At 43.3% G+C, this 19140-nt stretch overlaps 2 protein-coding genes across 12 annotated transcripts in view; one reads left to right on the forward strand and one right to left on the reverse strand.

The window, feature by feature from the left end:
* The window catches only part of USP34 (ubiquitin specific peptidase 34), a 136094-nt gene extending 125678 nt beyond the window's left edge, over positions 1-10416 (forward strand). For all 4 annotated transcript variants that reach the window (XM_077332835.1, XM_077332845.1, XM_077332852.1 and 1 more), the window contains exons 70-80: positions 922-1000; positions 1144-1270; positions 1953-2060; positions 3105-3209; positions 4364-4488; positions 5375-5498; positions 6451-6530; positions 6932-7072; positions 7564-7710; positions 8289-8448; positions 9139-10416. In XM_077332835.1, coding sequence (XP_077188950.1) covers positions 922-1000; positions 1144-1270; positions 1953-2060; positions 3105-3209; positions 4364-4488; positions 5375-5498; positions 6451-6530; positions 6932-7072; positions 7564-7710; positions 8289-8448; positions 9139-9755 — 1813 coding nt within the window. In that variant the 3' untranslated portion in view covers positions 9756-10416. The remainder of the gene's footprint in view (positions 1-921; positions 1001-1143; positions 1271-1952; positions 2061-3104; positions 3210-4363; positions 4489-5374; positions 5499-6450; positions 6531-6931; positions 7073-7563; positions 7711-8288; positions 8449-9138) is intronic.
* Positions 10417-12399: 1983 nt separating this feature from the next.
* SANBR (SANT and BTB domain regulator of CSR) overlaps positions 12400-19140 on the reverse strand; it is a 43569-nt gene continuing 36828 nt past the window's right edge. For all 8 annotated transcript variants that reach the window (XM_077332902.1, XM_077332892.1, XM_077332883.1 and 5 more), the window contains 4 exons: positions 18543-18616; positions 17468-17556; positions 15607-15698; positions 12400-14922 (listed from right to left, as the gene is read on the reverse strand). In XM_077332902.1, the coding sequence (XP_077189017.1) occupies positions 14886-14922; positions 15607-15698; positions 17468-17556; positions 18543-18616 (292 nt within the window). In that variant the 3' untranslated portion in view covers positions 12400-14885. The remainder of the gene's footprint in view (positions 14923-15606; positions 15699-17467; positions 17557-18542; positions 18617-19140) is intronic.

Here is a 19140-nt window from a genome sequence, read left to right on the forward strand (position 1 = left end):
CAAAGGTTGCTGAGGTTGCATTGATGGCTCCCAAAACAGAGTGGCAATAGTTGCCCTGAATGTCCCTTCCTTTTAGGGCCCTGCATTTGGGATGGTCTCCCTTACCCATTAGAGTCTCTGTGGCATCTGCAGCCATGAGATTCCCACACTCACCTTAAACCTGGTGCCATTGCCTAACAATCGGACCCACTTCAAGGAGAGAGGAAAAGCCCCTTGAAACATAAACCTGGCAGGGCAAGAAGCTTCCTGGCATGACTTTGCACAAAGTCAGGGTCTTGTTAAAGCTGTGCTGCAGCTCCTGCCGAGTCCTTCATAAATATGCCAGTATAATATATCCATATGGGCTACATCTCCAGAATGCAAAACAAAGCACACAATAGCTACTTTGCAGAAGTGGCAGCACAGTTTGCGCAAGATGCAGTTTGACTGCAAAGTGCCGGAGAGTAATTTTGCCTCACCCGCATCATGTTTAAATCAGGCCAAGAGTGTCTCAGGGGAAGGAAAAATGTAAATTGCATTGTAAACTGTTCTCTGAAGCGATGATTCTCAAATACTGCCTTAGTTGTTCACGATTCTGTAGTAATGCTTTTTTTGCATATTTGTGAATAGCGGGAAAGTTATCTTTATTTTGGCATTTTCTTACATATGACCATATGAAGCTGCCTTTTGACCCTGGTTCATTTATCCCACTATTACCTACTTTGGTAGCAGCATTCCTGGGTGGGTCTTTTTCAATAATACCCATTACCCAAGAGTGTCTTTATTGGAGATGCCAAGACAGAATCTATGACCTTCAGCTTGCAACACATGTACTTCTGTCACTCATTTGCAGCTGCTTCCCTAATTGATGCCCATCCTGGTTGTCCTGTGAGTTTTCCTATTTGTTCTAAATGGGACTTAAAAAAAATGTTTTTCCCGTAGTGCCTTCCGAATATTATTAGAAACTGATGAAGATCGGCTTCTTGTTGTGTTTAATAGAGGCTTAATCCTGATGACAGAGGTAAGGATATTAACATTTTTTTCCATTTCATTGCTGGTGACATGTCACAGAATAAAGGAAATGTGTGTGTGATATATATAGAGTCTGTTTTTAAATATTAATGCATCATTTTACTGTGCTTCTTTTTTGGGAAATTTTGGCAGTCTTTCAACACATTGCACATGATGTACCATGAAGCCACAGCTTGTCATGTAACTGGAGACCTAGTGGAGCTTCTCTCCATATTCCTCTCTGTTCTCAAGTCTACTCGGCCATATCTGCAAAGAAAAGGTGTGTTTGCTTGTTTTACACGTTGGAGGATTAGTAACTAATGCACCAGTAGGATTCTTCATGTTCTCAGTACATGCATAAGTAGGAGAAAGAAGGTGCAAGTGACTCAGATTGGGAGGACAAATCCCACGTTAACTCTAAGATCCCTTGGGTGGTCATAAGCAGGTTGCTGTGGCTTGGCATCTTTTCCCCATTATAAAATAATTCGTATCCTACTTTTACAGTTCTGTAAAGATTAATACTAGAGGACTGATACTAACATTTTACAACAACCACGCCAGGTGTGTGACAAACTAGACAGCTACAGCCATGAATGTGCCAGTTATTAAGGGGTCGTCTTTAAATGCCTGCTTGCCACATCTGTCCTTTACAGTTTCTTGTACACTTGAAAAATTATAAATGTGGAGTGGCCCTAGGAAGATACTGTGATTTGCTCTGAGACTTGGCTATCATGCAGGTTAGGAAATGGCAAGAGCAGGGCAGTTGACAAACACTTGTAATAAATATTTACTGGGGATGTTACTCCAGCCTTCACTGAAGATACATTTTTATGAAATAAGCAGGATGAAATTGACCTTTGCTTTGTTCCCGGCCTACTTAAATCCTGTTGGATTTGTTGAGAAACTGTGTTAATGTTGATAACAGTCATGTAAAATAATGATGGCATGATTTCTACTTGCAGATGTGAAACAAGCTCTGATCCAGTGGCAGGAACGAATTGAATTTGCCCATAAGCTGTTAACTTTGCTAAATTCATACAGTCCTCCAGAGCTTAGAAACGCATGTATAGGTAAGATGCATTAGGCAGTCCCCCAAGCTGGCCTGAAAAAACTAGGAATGGTCACAGTCCTGCATACTCCCTAGAATCATCCCGGATAAGGGCTGTTCATGAGCTTGGTCATTGTGCCACATTCCCCAAACCAAGTCTACCCCTCTTCCCTCTCCCTGTAATCAGTTGGGGAGTGGGGGGAGCAGTATGTTCAAGATGGTGGGTTCTCCATCTTTGGAAATTTTTAAACAGAGGCTGGATAGCCATCTGATGGAGAGGCTGATTCTGTGAAAGCTTAAGTGGGTGGCAGGTTACATGGGATGAGCAATAGGGTTGTGAGTGTCCTGCATATTGCAGGGGGTTGGACTAGATGACCCATGAGGTCCCTTCCAACTCTTTGATTCTATGATTCTCGCTGCACAAACACAGGGAGGGCTCAGTTCAGGGTTTGTAGCTGTTTTCCAGCCATAAATCCTACATCTGTAACTTGCTCCATCCCAAGAGCTATTAAGCTGAACAGCTTGTAATGGCTATGCTGTGTCCAGCAGGCCATCTGCCTTGCTTTCTGTCCCGAAAAAGTATGTGTGTGTGTTGGAGGGGAGGGGGTTTCCTTTCTGAACAGCCTCCAACACCATGCTAAGAGCTGCAGCTGGGAAAGGAAATTAGGAAACCATCTCATGCTCACAGCCTCAACATGTGTGCTGCTATTCCTCAGGAGAGCATAAAGTGCACAGAATTCTGCTTTTATTTGGCTTCAGAGGCAGCTCTGTGGGTTGCAATGATAATGCTAGCTGCTGCTTGTTGGAATCTCAAGAGCCAGAGAGGATGGCTGAACTTGTACAGTGTGTGTGAGCACAACTCTAATGTCCTGCATACCTCCTTGGTTTTCCTTTTGATTAGAGTAACAAGTATTAATATTGTATCATAGTAAGAAATGAAGAATGACTCCTGTAGAGTGAGTGCAATGAGGCAATTATGTGCAGTCTCTGTAATTTATGCAGGGTGCAGAGTTTATACTGTCCTGCCTCTGGGGAAAAAACATCAAGCCAAATGCTTTCTTTGTAGATGTCCTCAAGGAGCTGGTGCTTTTAAGCCCTCACGACTTCCTGCATACCCTGGTCCCATTTCTGCAGCATAACCACTGCACATACCACCACAGCAACATCCCAAGTATGTATTGTCAAGTGTTTAAAATCTGTTGATACCATTTTTGCTAATAGCTCAGGTTACATGCTTAGCACTTCACGGAAGGCAGAAAAACTGCTTTACAAGCTTACATTTATTTTGAGGCAGACAGTGGGTTTCTTCCTGTGGCCATCAAGGAGTGTTGCCAATTTAAATTGTTTAGTGGCTCCCAGCAGCCATCTAAGCTAGTGGTTACTCTTTTGAGGGGGGGAAATAGGTACAATTATGGCAGAAGAGTTTTTGCAGCACAGGAAGGGCAGGGGTGGGTGGAAGATGAGCAGAAACCACAGGATTATTCATGATGGCGGGTGTTTAATGCTTTTAATCCATGTTTGAGCCATGGCCACTGCCAGTAGACATATTCACAGTTCAAACTCATAATTAGGCAGAGGACAAGGATGTCACTAGGTAGAAGTCATAATATTAGAAAGCAGGATTGGAATATAGTGCAGGTTTGAGATTTCAAGGTAACGTTGGAAGATGATATAAGGAGATTCTGTAGGAGAAGTAGGGCCATGAAAAGAGAAGGGACAGTGGTAGCAAGGGTTTTAGGAATAATTGCCCAAGATCTTGGTGAAAATTCAGCTGCACACAGTCCCTCATTTGCAAGACTAAAAAGTACCCCCTAGAAAGGGAAATGCAGTGTGTTTGTGTGTGGAGGTGGGGGAGCTTCCCCTGCTTTCCATGTTCTGCTGTAGCCTCTTCCACCAGCCAGTTTTCTAAGTCAGGCTGGGGAATAACAGCTAGTTGCTAATTTGCACCATCAGCACTCTAGTGTGTTTTTATCTCGCTACTAATATGGCTGACCTCCCTAGAAGAACTCAGATCCATCGGAACATCATGGGAAGATGCCTCTCGCCAAATAAGGATACCCTCCTAATAATAACAGGATATTTAATGTTTAATTTCCGATTTGCAGTATCTTTATTAATGAGTGGCGGGTGGGTTAGTTGGAATGTTTTATGTAGATTATGATCTTAAGTTTTAATTTGTTTTTGATTTGATGTTACGAGCCGTGTGGGAAGGGTGGGGTGGAAAAAGAAACAAGTTGTTGTCATTACATTTTGCTTGGTTGTCTCAAAATAGTGTACAGTGTGTCCATTTGGCATCTGCCTACTGTGTTCTGTTTTTCATCCCAGTGTCCCTTGGCCCCTACTTCCCATGTCGTGAAAACCTGAAATTGATAGGAGGTAAAAGTAACATCCGCCCACCACGCCCTGAACTCAACATGTGCCTCTTGCCTACAATGGTTGAAGCCAGCAAGGTACGTTGGAGGATGAAAAAGAGTGCCTTTGGATTCTTGGATTGGGTTTTCTTGGTGTCCTCTATGAATTGTTCCCTGGAACGTGAGTGAAGAAAGATGTGAATTTTGATGCATTTATGCTTATAACAGAGTCTCAGTTTTTGTTGCTGCTTAAGAGATTAAGAGAGAAGTAACTTTGGGAGGGGAAGGCGGGTGATTTGGAGTTGGAACCCCAAAAGTTATGTCAGGTGATCCTGTCTTCCTGACGCACACCCCGGAAGTGACATGTCTTCAGTGTTCAGGACTGGGGGGGGGGGAGACAAAGGACAACTTAAGACAGTAGTAGGTGTGCAAGCTCCATCCCCTCCCAGGTGCAGAAACCACGAGAGAATTCACTCATGCTTGGGAGGGGATGGAGATGGCTGGTTCTCCAGCTTGTGGCTGAGTCCATTAAGGCAAGAAAGGAAAGGCTACGGACGCCCTCTAGAGATTCCAGAGACCCCTGATTGGGAATCCCTGACGTAGAGACTACAAGAAATATTTAAACTTAACACCTCCATTGCTTTACTACCCCAGCTCCTCTTGAAGCCACTTATTGTCTTATTATACACATTCGTAAGGTCTAGATTCAAGTGGGTACTTGTGTTAGTGTGAAACAATGAAACAGATTTTCAGTTAAGTGGCACCTTTAAGAGTTTAATTCTGGGCATACACATGAAAGCTTATACCTCTAATGTAATGTTTAGTTAGGCGTTAAATCTTTTCTAAAAAGGCAGCTGTTTTTGTACCAGCTGGTTTTCTGTGTCTAATACTTTACATTGGCAGTCACTCCTTTGGTGAGTGTTTTTAGGTCTCTTGCCTGATTTATTTTGAGCAATCTGAGTCAACAGTTTCCCTAATTCTTCAGGGCAAAGATGATGTTTATGACCGGATGCTGCTAGATTACTTCTTCTCGTATCACCAGTTCATCCATCTGCTGTGCCGTGTTGCCATCAACTGTGAGAAATTCACAGAGACCTTAGTCAAGATGAGTGAGTATATGGAGATGCAATTTAGAGCCTAGGCTGAAAGGCTTTTGGTGGGAGCCATGTCAGCTGAGATAGTTCCCGCTGTTAATGCCTGAATGCAGATTTATTTAATTTTCCATGAACCTCCGCATAGTAGTAGCTCAAAGGCTGCCACTTTAGAACAAAAGAAAAGCAGCCTGTCCTATGTTCCTGCCACTCCTGAATTCTGGTCGTCTGGACTTTGAACCTCTTGCCAAAACTTGCATTTGCAGCAGGGAGGAAAGCAAGCATCTCTTCCAGCTCTCAAAAGTTACATCCCACTGAAAGGCCTATATGTGTTCCACTTCAGATACAGAGAATGGTTCTGGACCAAGCACAACAGGACACAATCCACTAGTAGCTCTAGCTGAATTTTTTTTAAAAAATGAGATTTAGGGACCTAATGTTCCCTATAATAATAAATAATAAACGGGAGTGGTGGTCCAAAGTGCCTCTCTGACAAATTTGCTTTACAGTAAGAAATACAATTCAGTTATCGTGTATCTTCATCTAGAAGCATCAGTTTATTTAAGAAGCAAAATACTTTCTAGTATTCTAGTGCACCAAGCTCTTTGGGAATTAGACTGAGAGATCAATTTGAATAGAACTGAGGTGATTTGTTGTTAGTGAAGTGCTTTTAAGAATGTAGGGGCAAATGCACTGTATGTCAAATAAATAGCCTAGAAGGAATGTTATAAAAATCATTTTGGATCTGAAAGTGGTTAATAAAACAATGTTGTGAGGCATTTTAAATCCTACTATTATTATAGACACGGGTGTCTTTGTTTTAAAGATATCAAGTATATATGCTTTTAAGATGATTTAGAGTAACAGTGAATATCCCTCCTCCTAGTTGTATATTTTTATGTTTAAAATTTGGGAAGTGTGCCATGTTTAAGATGGAAAATTTATGCATCTTGTTTTTGTTAAATTGTAGGTGTCCTTGTTGCTTATGAAGGCTTGCCTCTTCATCTAGCTTTGTTTCCCAAACTTTGGACTGAGCTTTGCCAAACTCAGGTAAAATTAAATATATTTGGAGGAGGAGAAAACAGAATATTTGCTTTAATGAAAGCAGCACTGGTTACACCCTGTGGGGAGGTGCATACTTACAAGAACAGATGTGTGAGTCAGCTTTTATCAACCACCATTCTCAGTATAGAGGCCAGACAAGGGTCCCCAGTCAAATGCGTTACTCTTGCACCCCTGGTGCTGGCTTCTTGGTGTCTTCAGCAATACAGTTTTGGGAGCTTGGACCTGTGTGAACTTCTGTCTCGGTGGAAAGGTTTTATGTTGGTGCAGTGGGTTGCCAGAACAGCTACAACTGTATACCATAATGATTCCTTCTAGAAGGGGGGGGGGGTCGAAGCACTGGAACAAAAAATTGGTATCCATTCCAAAGTCTTGCTTTCTTCTTTTAGTCGGCCATGTCAAAGAACTGCATTAAGCTCCTGTGTGAAGACCCTGTGTTTGCGGAGTACATCAAGTGCATTCTAATGGATGAAAGGACCTTTCTCAACAACAACATTGTGTACACCTTCTTAACACATTTCCTTCTTAAGGTATGAGGAATCTTGGGGAGCCTCGGTCTGAGGAGCAGATCAGCAGCATCCCGCAATGCCTTTATGACCTGTTCCAGCTTTTCAGTGTGTCCCATTAAACAGCCCTTCTGACCTAAAGTGCATGTGGGCAAGTGGTGTTTTGAAGGGGCTTCCAGGAAAGCTTAACATGAGAAAGGTGACTTCTGAGTGGAGGGTGCTGTGGGGAGGCTTCTGATGGGCTGCAGATTAATAGGCAGTTGCCATGTAGTGGGTTTTATTAGGGTGTGTGGGGCTCTTTATTTTGGTTCTGTATGGCGGACAATATATGCATGCTCTGGTGAGCAGGTGTGAATAAGCAGAGTGCTGTTTCCAGTGCAGGTCATTGGCCCATTAAAATAGTATCTGCGTGGAAGAGCAAAGGGATCTCCCACCCTGATTTTGGTGGCCTTGGCTACAGGAGGATGGCGTGCAGTTGTATTGAAAATCAGGATCCTGTTTTTCTCCCTCTGCAGGTGCAGGGGCAGGTGTTCTCTGAGGCAAATTGTGCTGGAGTAATCAGTAATTTGGTTACGAATCTGATCAATCAATATCAGACCCTGGAATCAGATTTTGCCAATCAGCGAGTTGAAATTTTTAAAGCAAGCTCTACTTTAAATGGGGTAAGTTATTTTTCCCTTCTAAAACTGAATACAGATTTTCTTTCATCATTTTGGCGCTCCAATAGTATGAAACTTGCCTTTACACTGTTTCTTTTGATACCTTTTATGAGACAGACAGCCAAAATTGTGGAGAACATTTTAAGTCAGAACATGGTACAGGTTTATACAACGCAAGTGTAATATTTGCTGTTTTAATTTTAATCTGCCTGATGTTATGGTCCTAGTATGGGCATCTAAAAAAAATCACTGGGGGGAGGCACTGCGTAGTGGTTGTTGAACTCAGATGGTGGCAGTACAATCAACCATGATAACGTATAAATCCTGTCAAAGTAAAACTGGGCAGTCATCTAATTGCAGAGTGTTGATCCTCATTCAAGCAGTGAAGTCTACATCATGGGACCTGCCAGCATTCTCAGTCACAGCTTTGGATAAAGACCAAGTTATTTATTTGTTTATTTTAAAATTAGGATCAGGAGACTTCTCCTGGGGCAGGGGTATTTGTGGGTAACACGCATGGAGTGAGTGTTCTCTGTGAAGCATAAGAGCTTCAGCAAGTATTCTGTGGCTTTTCTTGGCAGGACCTCCGAGCCCTCACTCTGCTGCTTTCTGTGCACACCCCAAAGCAGTTGAATGCAGCTCTGATTCCAACCCTGCAAGAACTGCTCAACAAATGCAGGACTTGTCAGCAACAGAAGAATTCACTGCAGGAGCAAGAAGCCAAAGAAAGAAAAACTAAAGGTTTGTGCTGTCCAAGGTGGCATCTTGGCCTTTCAGTCTCCCAGGTGTGCCTAGTTGCCAATAAATGTACTTTGTCCAGGGGGTTTTGGTGTTCCTCAGATGTCTGTCAAAAAGAACCTTTAGCTTTTTTAAAAAGTAAAAAAAGATCACTCTGGTTCACCTCAAATGTGAAAGGAACGAGCACATCAGTATCGATACATCAGTATGCCATTTGTGAGGACTGAAATGTAGGCTTGTTTGTGACAGCCTGTTTGAATTAAAACTTGTTCAGTTAAAATTTGCTAAGACTTCAAATTCCATCAGTCAAAAATTTAACCGTGATAAACAGATCCAATATTTTGAGCCCATTGGGGGTTCTGTCATGCAGCCAAGAAATGGCAATGAAATCATCCCAGCTGAGGAAGGGATGCATTTGGATCCCGTTTTCATAGTCTGCATTATAATGTGACAGATGTGGTAGAATCCCAGAAAGTACAGTGCTGTTCTTTAGACCAGATTCCTTTAGTAAACAGCAGGAATTGTAATTGGGAATAGTTTATAATTCATATGGCTGGATGAGGCGGGGGGGGGCACACCTGCCTATTAAATCCAGAAACAGTGGATACCCGAGATATGAAAAGTTCAAGAAACCCTGATGTTTACAGCAAATCGGATGGATACCTTTCAGAACACCCTGTTTTTATTTTACAGATGATGAAGGAGCTACTCCAGTGAAAAGAAGACGGGTTAGCAGTGATGAGGAGCACACGGGAGACAGCTGTATCAGTGATCTGAAAACTGAACCTAGAGAGGCCTTGACTCCAACAAGCACCTCAGATAATGAGACAAGAGACTCATCAATCATTGATCCAGGCACTGAGCAGGATCTGCCTTCCCCTGAAAACAGTTCCATTAAAGAGTACCGAATGGAAGTACCATCTTCGTTCTCTGATGACATGATGTTGGCTTCAAGGTCACAGCACGGGGAGGAGCAGACAGCAGGCAGCCGGTTTGAAGACTGTAAAGAGCCGAAGGAGCCGTCAAGTTCCAAGGATTCCAACGTTGGCGATGACGACACAGAGTTTCCCTCCACGTCTATTTCCGCCGTTCTATCTGATCTCACCGATCTGAAAAGCTGCGAAGGTCAAGCTTCGCAGGACCCCGAGTCTGGCTTGTCGCTCAGCTGCAGCCATTCCAGAGGACTGTTGAGTCACATGCAGCAGCAGCAGCAGCAGCAAGACATTTTAGATCTCCTCTGCAGGACCATTGAGTCTACAATTCATGTGGTCACAAGGATATCTGGCAAAGGAAACCAAGCTGCTTCTTGACAATAGAGGAGCATGTCTGCTTTTAAAGTCTTTTTTTCCTCCTTCTTCAATAAATGCTGTTTGTATAAGTTTTGCTTATTTCTGTTTTGTGCTTCAGTTTGTCCAGTGCGCTCTGCTTGAATGGCAAGATTAAATTTATATGCTTAACTCTTGGTCAGGCAGAACTCCAGATTTAAAGATTTAGCTTCTACCATACACTTTCTTAAAGGGCAATCAGATAATGGATATGTTTTATGTAATTCAGAGTTCACTGTAGTGGCTTTCATTTAATATGGCTGTCTGGGAGGAACAGGGTCTCCTCGCCCTGTATGATGTAATTTAAACTGATGGCATTTTTACTGTGTATAATATGGTGTCCTCTGTGCCAGTTTTGTACCTTAAAATAGAGGCAGATAGCCTCCAATCGCTGTGGTTCTTATTATCAAAATTAAGTTTACTTGTATACTAAACAACCACAAGAAATTTGATTCTGTAAAGAATCCTCTTTAGCTGTGGCCTGACAGTATATATATATATAAATATATATATATATGGTGCTTTATTTAACAGAATACCTGTGGAGGAAATAAAGCACACTTGATGTAAAATTAATTGTTTTATTTTTATTGACATGACCGATTGCTATTCTGTGCACTTCATTAAACTGATTGTGACGACTTTTCATTCGTTTTTATATATGTTGCCTCAGTGGTCCAGTTTCTCAACAGAGATACAAGTCGATAAGAGGTGCACACAAGTTCACTGCCATTCTCTGATGATTCATGCTTTGATTGGAGCCCGTTTGTTTCTTTGTGAAGAATTTTACAAAGCATTTTAGCATTCTGTAACAGCTCTACCAAATATTCTTGCAAGTCCCAGTAAACCCATCCTATTAAAGAAATTCCAACCCTAAATCCCTTGGATTACTTTACTTTTGAGTCTCATCTTGGTCATTGGAGTGGATCTTGCTCATGGGGGCCCAGCATCACTGCAGAGAAGACCAGCAAGGTTCTGGGTCTGATCTTGAGATGTAGGTTTAAATGTTGCTAGCAGCTTGTGAAAGGGACCTCAGAGTTTCTACGTTGTTTAAACTTAAGCTAACACACGTTTCTGTTTGAACTGTCTGTAAACAATTTTAAAAAATGTTTTCTCCCTTATTTCCTACTGTTGGAGCTTACAGAATGAAATCTCCCATAAAATATAATTTAAACAATGCCAGCAACCCAGCCGGTGCCAGCAGTCTTGGAGGAGATAGCTTGTGAGGATGTCCCAATTTTGTTCTGGGTTCCACTGGGGTGTGGCTTGTGCAAGCTCTAGCCCAAGAGCCTGGAGCAGGCAGCTGTTCATTGAGAATTCTTTAGGACTATTTCAAGAAATTGCAGAAATGTCCTTATTTGAGTAAATTCGGTTACCTAAGACACCATCCTGACCTGGCCGATTTGGAAGGATGGCATAGAAATTAAATAATAATGTGAGGTTAGTTTGAATGTTAAACTGCTTCACAAAACAGCGGGGTTGTATGAGCAGAGGACACAAAGGCCTAGAAGTGACACTGTGGGATCTCTCTACCCCCTTATAAAACTAAGTTTTAGATGGCTTTATAATTAGATGCATTCCTTCCAGGTCAATGTAAGCTGTGACAGCTCTACATAATCACCATGTCCTGTGACAGAACAGTGGACAAGATGGACCCTTGGCTCTAGGCAACCAGGATCTTCCCAGTCCAAGCTGCTTCACGTTTTCGTAGAAATAAGCTCCATTAAATTCAACTGGATTTTCTTCCTTGTAGTTCTCTGTAGGTGTTCTGTGTCCTTGCATCAGCCCTACTTGGCAGTGGCAACCAAACTGTGGTGGCCTCCACGTGCTGTAGGCCTTTCCACCAGCACCTGTTCCTGTTCCTCAACTCTGCATGCCCATGTCACCTTCACTGTCCCTCTCCCATCTGGCTGAGCATGCACCGCATGGGGGCAATACCTTTTAATGGAGGAAATGTGTGGGCTGAACAATATCACTATGGTTATTGTGGGGAACAAACGGCTACCTGCCTACTTTGTACCTGTTCACAGGCAAATAAAGCACATTTCTGTGAGATATCCAAGTCCTTTAGGAAGACAAGTGGGTAGAGAACCAGTTTGGTGTAGTGGTTAGGAATGCGGACTTCTAATCTGGCATGCCAGGTTCGATTCTGCGCTCCCCCACATGCAGCCAGCTGGGTGACCTTGGGCTCACCACAGCACTGATAAAACTGTTCTGACCGAGCAGTGATATCAGGACTCTCTCAGCCTCACCTACCTCACAGGGTGTCTGTTGTGGGGAGAGGAAAGGGAAGGCGACTGTAAGCCACTTTAAGCCTCCTTCGGGTAGAGAAAAGAGGCATATAAGAACCAACTCTTCTTCTAGGCTGAGGAGTTATTGGTTGTTGCCTCTGAACGACAATTTACTCCAAAGCCAGTCAATTTATATAGGTCTTCTGTAATCTGTATTTCGGGGGAGATTTCCAGCACAGGACATGAAAAAAACCACCAAATGGGGGGGAGGGGGGAGTCCCTAAAATTGGCTTCTAGGGATCCTTTGGACTTGAAAAATGGTTCATGTAACTGAGGATGTCTCCACCTCCGTGATATATTTGAGATGCTTTTGTATAGCTCCACAAATGCAAAGTATCTATTCATCAGGCCTTTATTTCAAAGAGACAAGAATGCAAATTGTTGTTAAAGGATAAAGTAAGACATGAGGTGTGGAAAGGCCCATTAATAATTAGGACTTTCTGCTACATGAGAAATGTACAGATATTTTTTTAAAACACATCTGAGTAATATGGTTTTGGTAAGAAACATTAGCACTTTTCTTCCCTTAGCAGTAGGATTACAGGGTCAAGGGTTGATTTTTTCCAAGAGTTGCAAAATGCATGCATGCATGCACGTTCTGCAGTTGTGGTTGAGATTTTTTTTTCCAATTTCACATGCCAATGGAAATGCACCACAATTTGTTTGCTCCACCACCAATTTTTCACTCTGGTAGCATGAGGAGATATACCAGAGTTGGCCAGGTGCATCTTGCTTGTATTTGGCACATTCAAGCACAGAGCTATGCTGCGGCTCTTCTCTTGTGAAAATGTGAAATTACCTTCCAAGAGGCACTATTGGTCCGCCTAGCTCTGACTAACTGTAGCTTTCCAAGGGCTCAGAGAGCAAACCATCTTCTGTCAGCTGGCGATCTTTTCGTCCTTCCCCAATGGGCAGAAAAGTATTGAACCCTTCCAAAAAGCAGACAGATTAGAGCTAGCATCTTTTTAGCTTGGAAAATGCAGCACCATCTCCTTTGGGAGTTTCTGTATATCCTTATCACCACCTCACTTCATGAAATTCATAGGGCTGCCTAATTTGTGAGGTATAAAATCTGGATGCCTAGGCATCTTCAGATGCAGTGTTCAGGAGGCCAGTCTTATCAGCATATTCGTTCTCAGGCACTGGACAGGTGACCCTCATAAAACATCCTTCCAGCTAAGATACATCCCACTCAGACACTTTCCTACACCAAGACTGACAGCTAGGAGAGCATCCCTTCTCTCCCAGGATCTCAGGCAACTTACGGCGTTTCAGCAAGTTCAGGCTAAGTGTTAGGGGCTGCCTCTCCCCTCCCCCTCTTTTATTATTACTTTTGAGATGCAATTTTAAAGATAATTTTACAAGCAAATTCTGTCAGTACTTTGCTGACCCTGGATGTGCCTCTTGGAGCCGGAGGGAAGAGTAACTCAAGAGTACCCTTCCTCTGACAGTAACTCACTCAGAAACAGCCTCCCACAGAGAAGCTCATACGGATAAGTCCAATGTTTGATTTTCACATTTAAACATGCAGCAATTATTTTTGATAACACCCTCATTGCATAGGCATGCACAGCAGGGGTGAGATCTGGAATTTCTGGTGGATTTGACCCAGAAGTTACAGATTTTCTTTCACAAGGATGGGAGAGGGAGCTGCTAGACATTTTTATGGCAGCAGGGGTTAAGGCTAACGTGGGGGAGCTAACTGGCCACACCAATCTGGATGCTGCTGACTGAGATGATTGACTTTAACTTTGTATTTTATTTTAAATATAGAATATTCAGGGGTAGTCAAACTGCGGCCCTCCCGATGTCCATGGACTCCAATTCCCATGAGCCCCTGCCAGCATTTGCTGGCAGGGGCTCATGGGAATTGTAGTCCATGGACATCGGGAGGGTCGCAGTTTGACTACCCCTGGAATATATCATAGAAGTATTCAATGTATCACCTTGAGCTACAAAAAAAATACCCTATACCTAAAACAAATGGGCCATTTTTCAATGTCTGGAAGTTCATAAAATGTGCGTATTTGACATTTTACCTAATCTTGGCCCACATTGCTCCTTTGCAGCAGGACCGCACAGGACTCCATTGCACTGCTTGGCTGCCTTGGAAATTGCAGCTTCTGCTTCCCCAGAAATGTTCTTCGTCCTGAATGCTGCAGCTGCTAAGACTGGCAACTGGAAGCATCTCTTAACATGACTGAGTAGTTGCAACTTATTGCAAAAGTAAATCAAGTTTCAAGGAAAATACAGCATAAAGTAGTAAAGAAGTTGCTGACAAGAGCCCAGGATATCTTCCCAGGCTGAGAAAACAGCAGAGGCCAGCCAAGAAGCCTACCCATCCGACTCAGGGCGAACTTTTAACTAGATTGCACACGCATTGATCCGAACACAGCTCCAGCCCAGCCAAATCAGAGCCAGCCCTTCAATACAAACACAAGACATAATGCAAACAAAGGAAACCAAGTATCAGCTGTGTAACTCAAGACGCAGCAGCATTTCATAATCACCACCCTTAACGTCCTCCCAATAACATGAGGATTTTAAAATCATTTCACAAGATGTTATAAATGAACTATCACTTAGCAAAAAAAATAAAAAATAAAACGATGCATTCTATTTCAAACAAGAAATGGTGTATTTACAACTTAAGCATACAAGAAAATTGGCATTCACTCACTGAAACAGAATAATACATTTACATGGCAAACGGTAATAAATAAGGAAAAGCTTTAAGAAGAGGTGTCCCCCAGGAGCAGAAGTCCGTTGCGGTCTGAGGAGGCAGAAAAGTGCTTTGGCTTCTGTTCTGGAGCAAGTTTGTCTGTTACGTTGGACGGCCTTGACCAAAGCGACTCTTAGTCCTGAATTCAGAGAAAATATATCAATACATTCTGAGCAACGATCGCAGTCTTATAAGAGGCCACTGCTGCCATGACAGCAAAACCCTCTCTATTGCAGGGAAACAGTGTTACACAAGTTGGAGATGGACATTTGCTTAGGGATGTTTGACCTTCACCAGCATTGAATCCTCAAGATCGATAAGGAAGGTCAGAATTTGCACAGTAAGTCTCGCCCCATGCCAAAAATGACAAAAAGAAAAAAGAGTTACGAATTCCCACAGAATAGCTGTACTAGTCCTTTGCCATAATCATACAGAATAAGGAAAAAAAACTCCCACCAAGGCACAATTAACTTATCACAACTGGGGGCACCAAGTTATCCACAACTTAGTTTTAGGAGTCAAATGTGGCTCAGTACAGAACTAAATATGGGTCTTCTTAAAGTGGGCAGATGAGATCTTATAATAACCAGTATGTGAAGAAAATATTTTTATGGGATTAAAGGTAACATAAAGATGCTGTACAGTGCAGGTGTAGCGCAGTTTTCTAAATCGCTGTTCAGACGGCATCTGTGAAGAAGCTCAAAAACACAGCAATTCTCTCTTACCTGCAGAAAAATCTGTGTTTGTGTCTCACACGGAACATTTTGATCAGCAGTCATTAAAATGTATTTCCCTCTCTTCCTTTGTTCCAGCCATGCCTTACCTTATAGTTTTTTCTGGGATGTTCTGGCGAGTATTGGCTTGTGCTGCTGCCCTGATCTGAGCTTCGAGCCTTGCATAAATTCCAGCTGCAGACTGTAAGCCACAGAAGTCAAATCAGGGAATCATTCACCAACAAGCACTAGGTCCTTACCAAACGGTACAGAGGCAGGTGTGTGGGGAGGAGAGAGCCTTGCCGGCAAGGGACAGGGTGCAGGGCAGCAGGTCAAGCCCTGTGTCTGGCTCCAGCACAAGGGGAAGTATAGCCCATAAGAATATTGTTCTGTCTTTGGTTTCTCTCTCACACAAACCCCTCCACATTTCAGCACATGTCAGGTTGGAGGGGAAGGGGGGGAGTGTTTTTACTAGGGTACCTGCAGGTGGAAAAAACTTTAATTCCAAACAGCCTTGCCTTGCCTCTTAGCCCTGATCCAGACTGGCACTCCACACAGATGAGATTTCTATTTAAAGGCACTGGCAAGACCTGTTCACAAATCTCTCAGGGTTTACTGCGTTTTGGCCCCAAGTCAAGTATGAAGAGTGGAGAAAACACTCTTTTCCCTTCCTTAGGACAAAACTCTCCCAACCTGAATGGCCCAGACAAGCCTCACTGTGTCAGATCTCTGAAGCTAAGCAGGGTCAGCCTGGCTAGTACTTGGGTGGGAGACTACAAAGGTATTCCAGGGTCGCTCAGCAGACGCAGGCAATGCTAAACCACCTCTGAGCAGCTTGAAACATTCACTCCGCTTTCTCAGCAGCTGCGTCAGCCTAGCTGGTCTCCTGTCCCTACAGAGATTCTGAACCTCTCTCAGTCTAGCCTCAACACCACCAGGTGCTCACAACAGAGTTAAATCAATCTCCATGCCAAATCTGGGAACACACACCCCCTGTTCAGGACACCAAATTGAAGGTGTGCTGCTGCCTATGTTAAAGGCTCAGATGCCATCCAAGACAGGCCTGTGGTTGTCACGGTGACCATGAAGTCTTGAGCTGTATCGGAAAGCAAGGCCATTGCATAGAAGCTGGAGATCTCTAGGCTAGCAGTTGGGAGGGGAGGATTTTGATACCAAATGCCCAAACCATCTCAGGAAGGAAGAATGCTGGGCTGCGAGGCAGACAGGTGCACCAATCTGTCTTGTGACCCCCTGATATCAAGCTCTGCATTGCAGCATAATGATAACGATAAAAATGATTATCTGACGGTCAAAACCATTTACACATGGAGGAGCTTGCGTTGGTTAGTAGCTACAGATAGTTTGGGAAAGTATTATTAGAGTATATCTGACAAAAAAGGGAGCTGAAATGGAAGTAAAACATCCGGATTGGAATATCGTTGAGGAAAGGGTTCAAATTCCGACAGAAGCTGATCAGATTTAGTTTTGTTATGTGGTTGGCTCTTTGCACATATGAAATATCAGGAGGAACACAGAGCTCTGGCATTGTCACAATCGCCCTCCTGATCTCCTCGGGAGTGTTAACTTAGAGGTTCCACAGACCTGCGGGTCCTTCACCCCTCCCTAACCCCCATGTTCCTCTCATTTTTCTGTACCTTCCCTCCTTCATCCCACAATGAATGAACAACCCTGTCACACCCAGTACTTCAACTACCCATCCTCACTGTATTTCGATTACAAGGGGGACAAAATATCAAACAGGGATGCAAAGGGCAGAATCTGCTATTCAATTATGTTATTTCTTATAGGACACCAAAAGCCCTGCACCTTTTGGGATTTATTCAACCGGACCAAGACTCAGGCCAGTGTGAATCATCTTTATGTCACAGAACTGCAGGGGGTGAAGAGGAAAGACCAGGGCTCCCTATCCTGAGCCAAAATCCATCAGGAACGTTAATGAGTAAAACTCACTTCTTTGTTCTCTTTTGATTTTGCTCGGTCAAGTTCTCCCAGCCTCATTTTTATTAAGTACCCAGTTATCTCAACCATCCTCCGTTGATCTGCAAGAAACCCAACATATCCATGTTAAAAAAAGGCAATTTCGTACCAGATTAGCTTAGCTGTAAGAGGCGGAAAAATGAGCACACCCTTTACTCCTGCTAAAAGCTACGGCCACATTTATTCTCATAGCACAATTATGCACAGAACCTAATAACCACATATTTTCCTCCCCCCACTCCACCCACCAGTTAAGCTGCCATGGCTTCCCTCAAAGAATCCTGCGAATTGCAGACTGGTGGGAATGCCAGCAAGCCCCAACACTCCTGGAGAGGGACAGATTCTATCTATACCAAATACATATCCACTAAGCACAGTAAGGATGCTTCAAATACGTGCATCAGATAGCATGAAGCACACACTGAGGGCTCTCTGCAGAGTCACTTAAAAGAGGGGGCCCCAACCTTCTTGAGCCTTTGGAACTCTGACACAGGGTTTTGGCCACAACCACAAAATGGCTGCTATAGAAGGTAGAGGCAGCCACAGGAGGTAGAGGCAGCCACAGGAGGCCCGAGTGCCGGGGAGAAGAGAAGCTATTTAAAAAATACACTCGGAACGAGGAAGAATAAAATCAACATTGTGGTGACAACAGCTACTGAAACAACATTATTTTAATCTGCCTAGATTGGGTGGCCAGCAGTGGCAGGGGCTCATGGGACCTGTAGTTCCTGGACATCTGGAGAACTACAGTTTGGCTACCCCTGGCCTAGATGATTGGATCTTCAGTAGCCAATCAGAAGTCTGGTAGGCAAAGAGCCTCACCTGGCCCCACTTTCTCTAAACACTTGGTGGGCATGAGGAGAGGTGTTGGTGAGCCATGCTGGGTAATCCTAATTAAAAAATCTGAATCCTACCTTCATGCCCACGTAGGGTCCTCAAGCCAGCAGAGACTTGTACAAATCAACCTTTTGCAATTATATATGTGCAAATATTTTAAATCCCATGACACCCCACAAGCCCAGAAAAGTTTTTTTCTTTAAAGTCATACCCTCTTCTCTCTGAGCATCTTGGTTGAACCTCAGAGATCTGGAAGCATCCCATTTACTCTGTTGCATGCTCACCCTAAGGAAACAAAGATAAGGCAATGGATGTTCTGAACAGATGTCTAGAGCTGGAAATAGGCTGAAAACGGACCAATAAACCAAAGCTCAAGAAAGTCAGCAACTGGGTGAAATGGGGGACTACTGAGTCAGCCTCTTAGGAATGCAGTTGTAAATCGCAGAAAAGAGCTGGCTCATAGAATTGGGGGAGGGGGGCACCATTAGTTCTGGTCTGCAGACAGAGACCTTAAATGCCCTCTGTCCTCTTTGCCAAGCTATGGCTGGAAAGCCAGCTACAACATTTCTTTCTTTTAGAGGTAGTTATTTGTGCATGGATTAATATTCACACCTGACGGCTACAATGTGCTCTTCATGGGGCTATGCAGAAATGACAATTAATACAAAATGTATTTTTGGTCAGCATTAACTGATATATGGACATATATACTCTTCATATATTATCCACCCCAAAATCTGGCATGTATATAACTTTCACATCTGCAGATTTTCAAACAAACTTTGTTGAGGATATCACCACTACTGCAA

The sequence above is a fragment of the Paroedura picta genome, chromosome 1, assembly GCF_049243985.1.
Source record: "Paroedura picta isolate Pp20150507F chromosome 1, Ppicta_v3.0, whole genome shotgun sequence".
NCBI lineage: Eukaryota > Metazoa > Chordata > Lepidosauria > Squamata > Gekkonidae > Paroedura > Paroedura picta.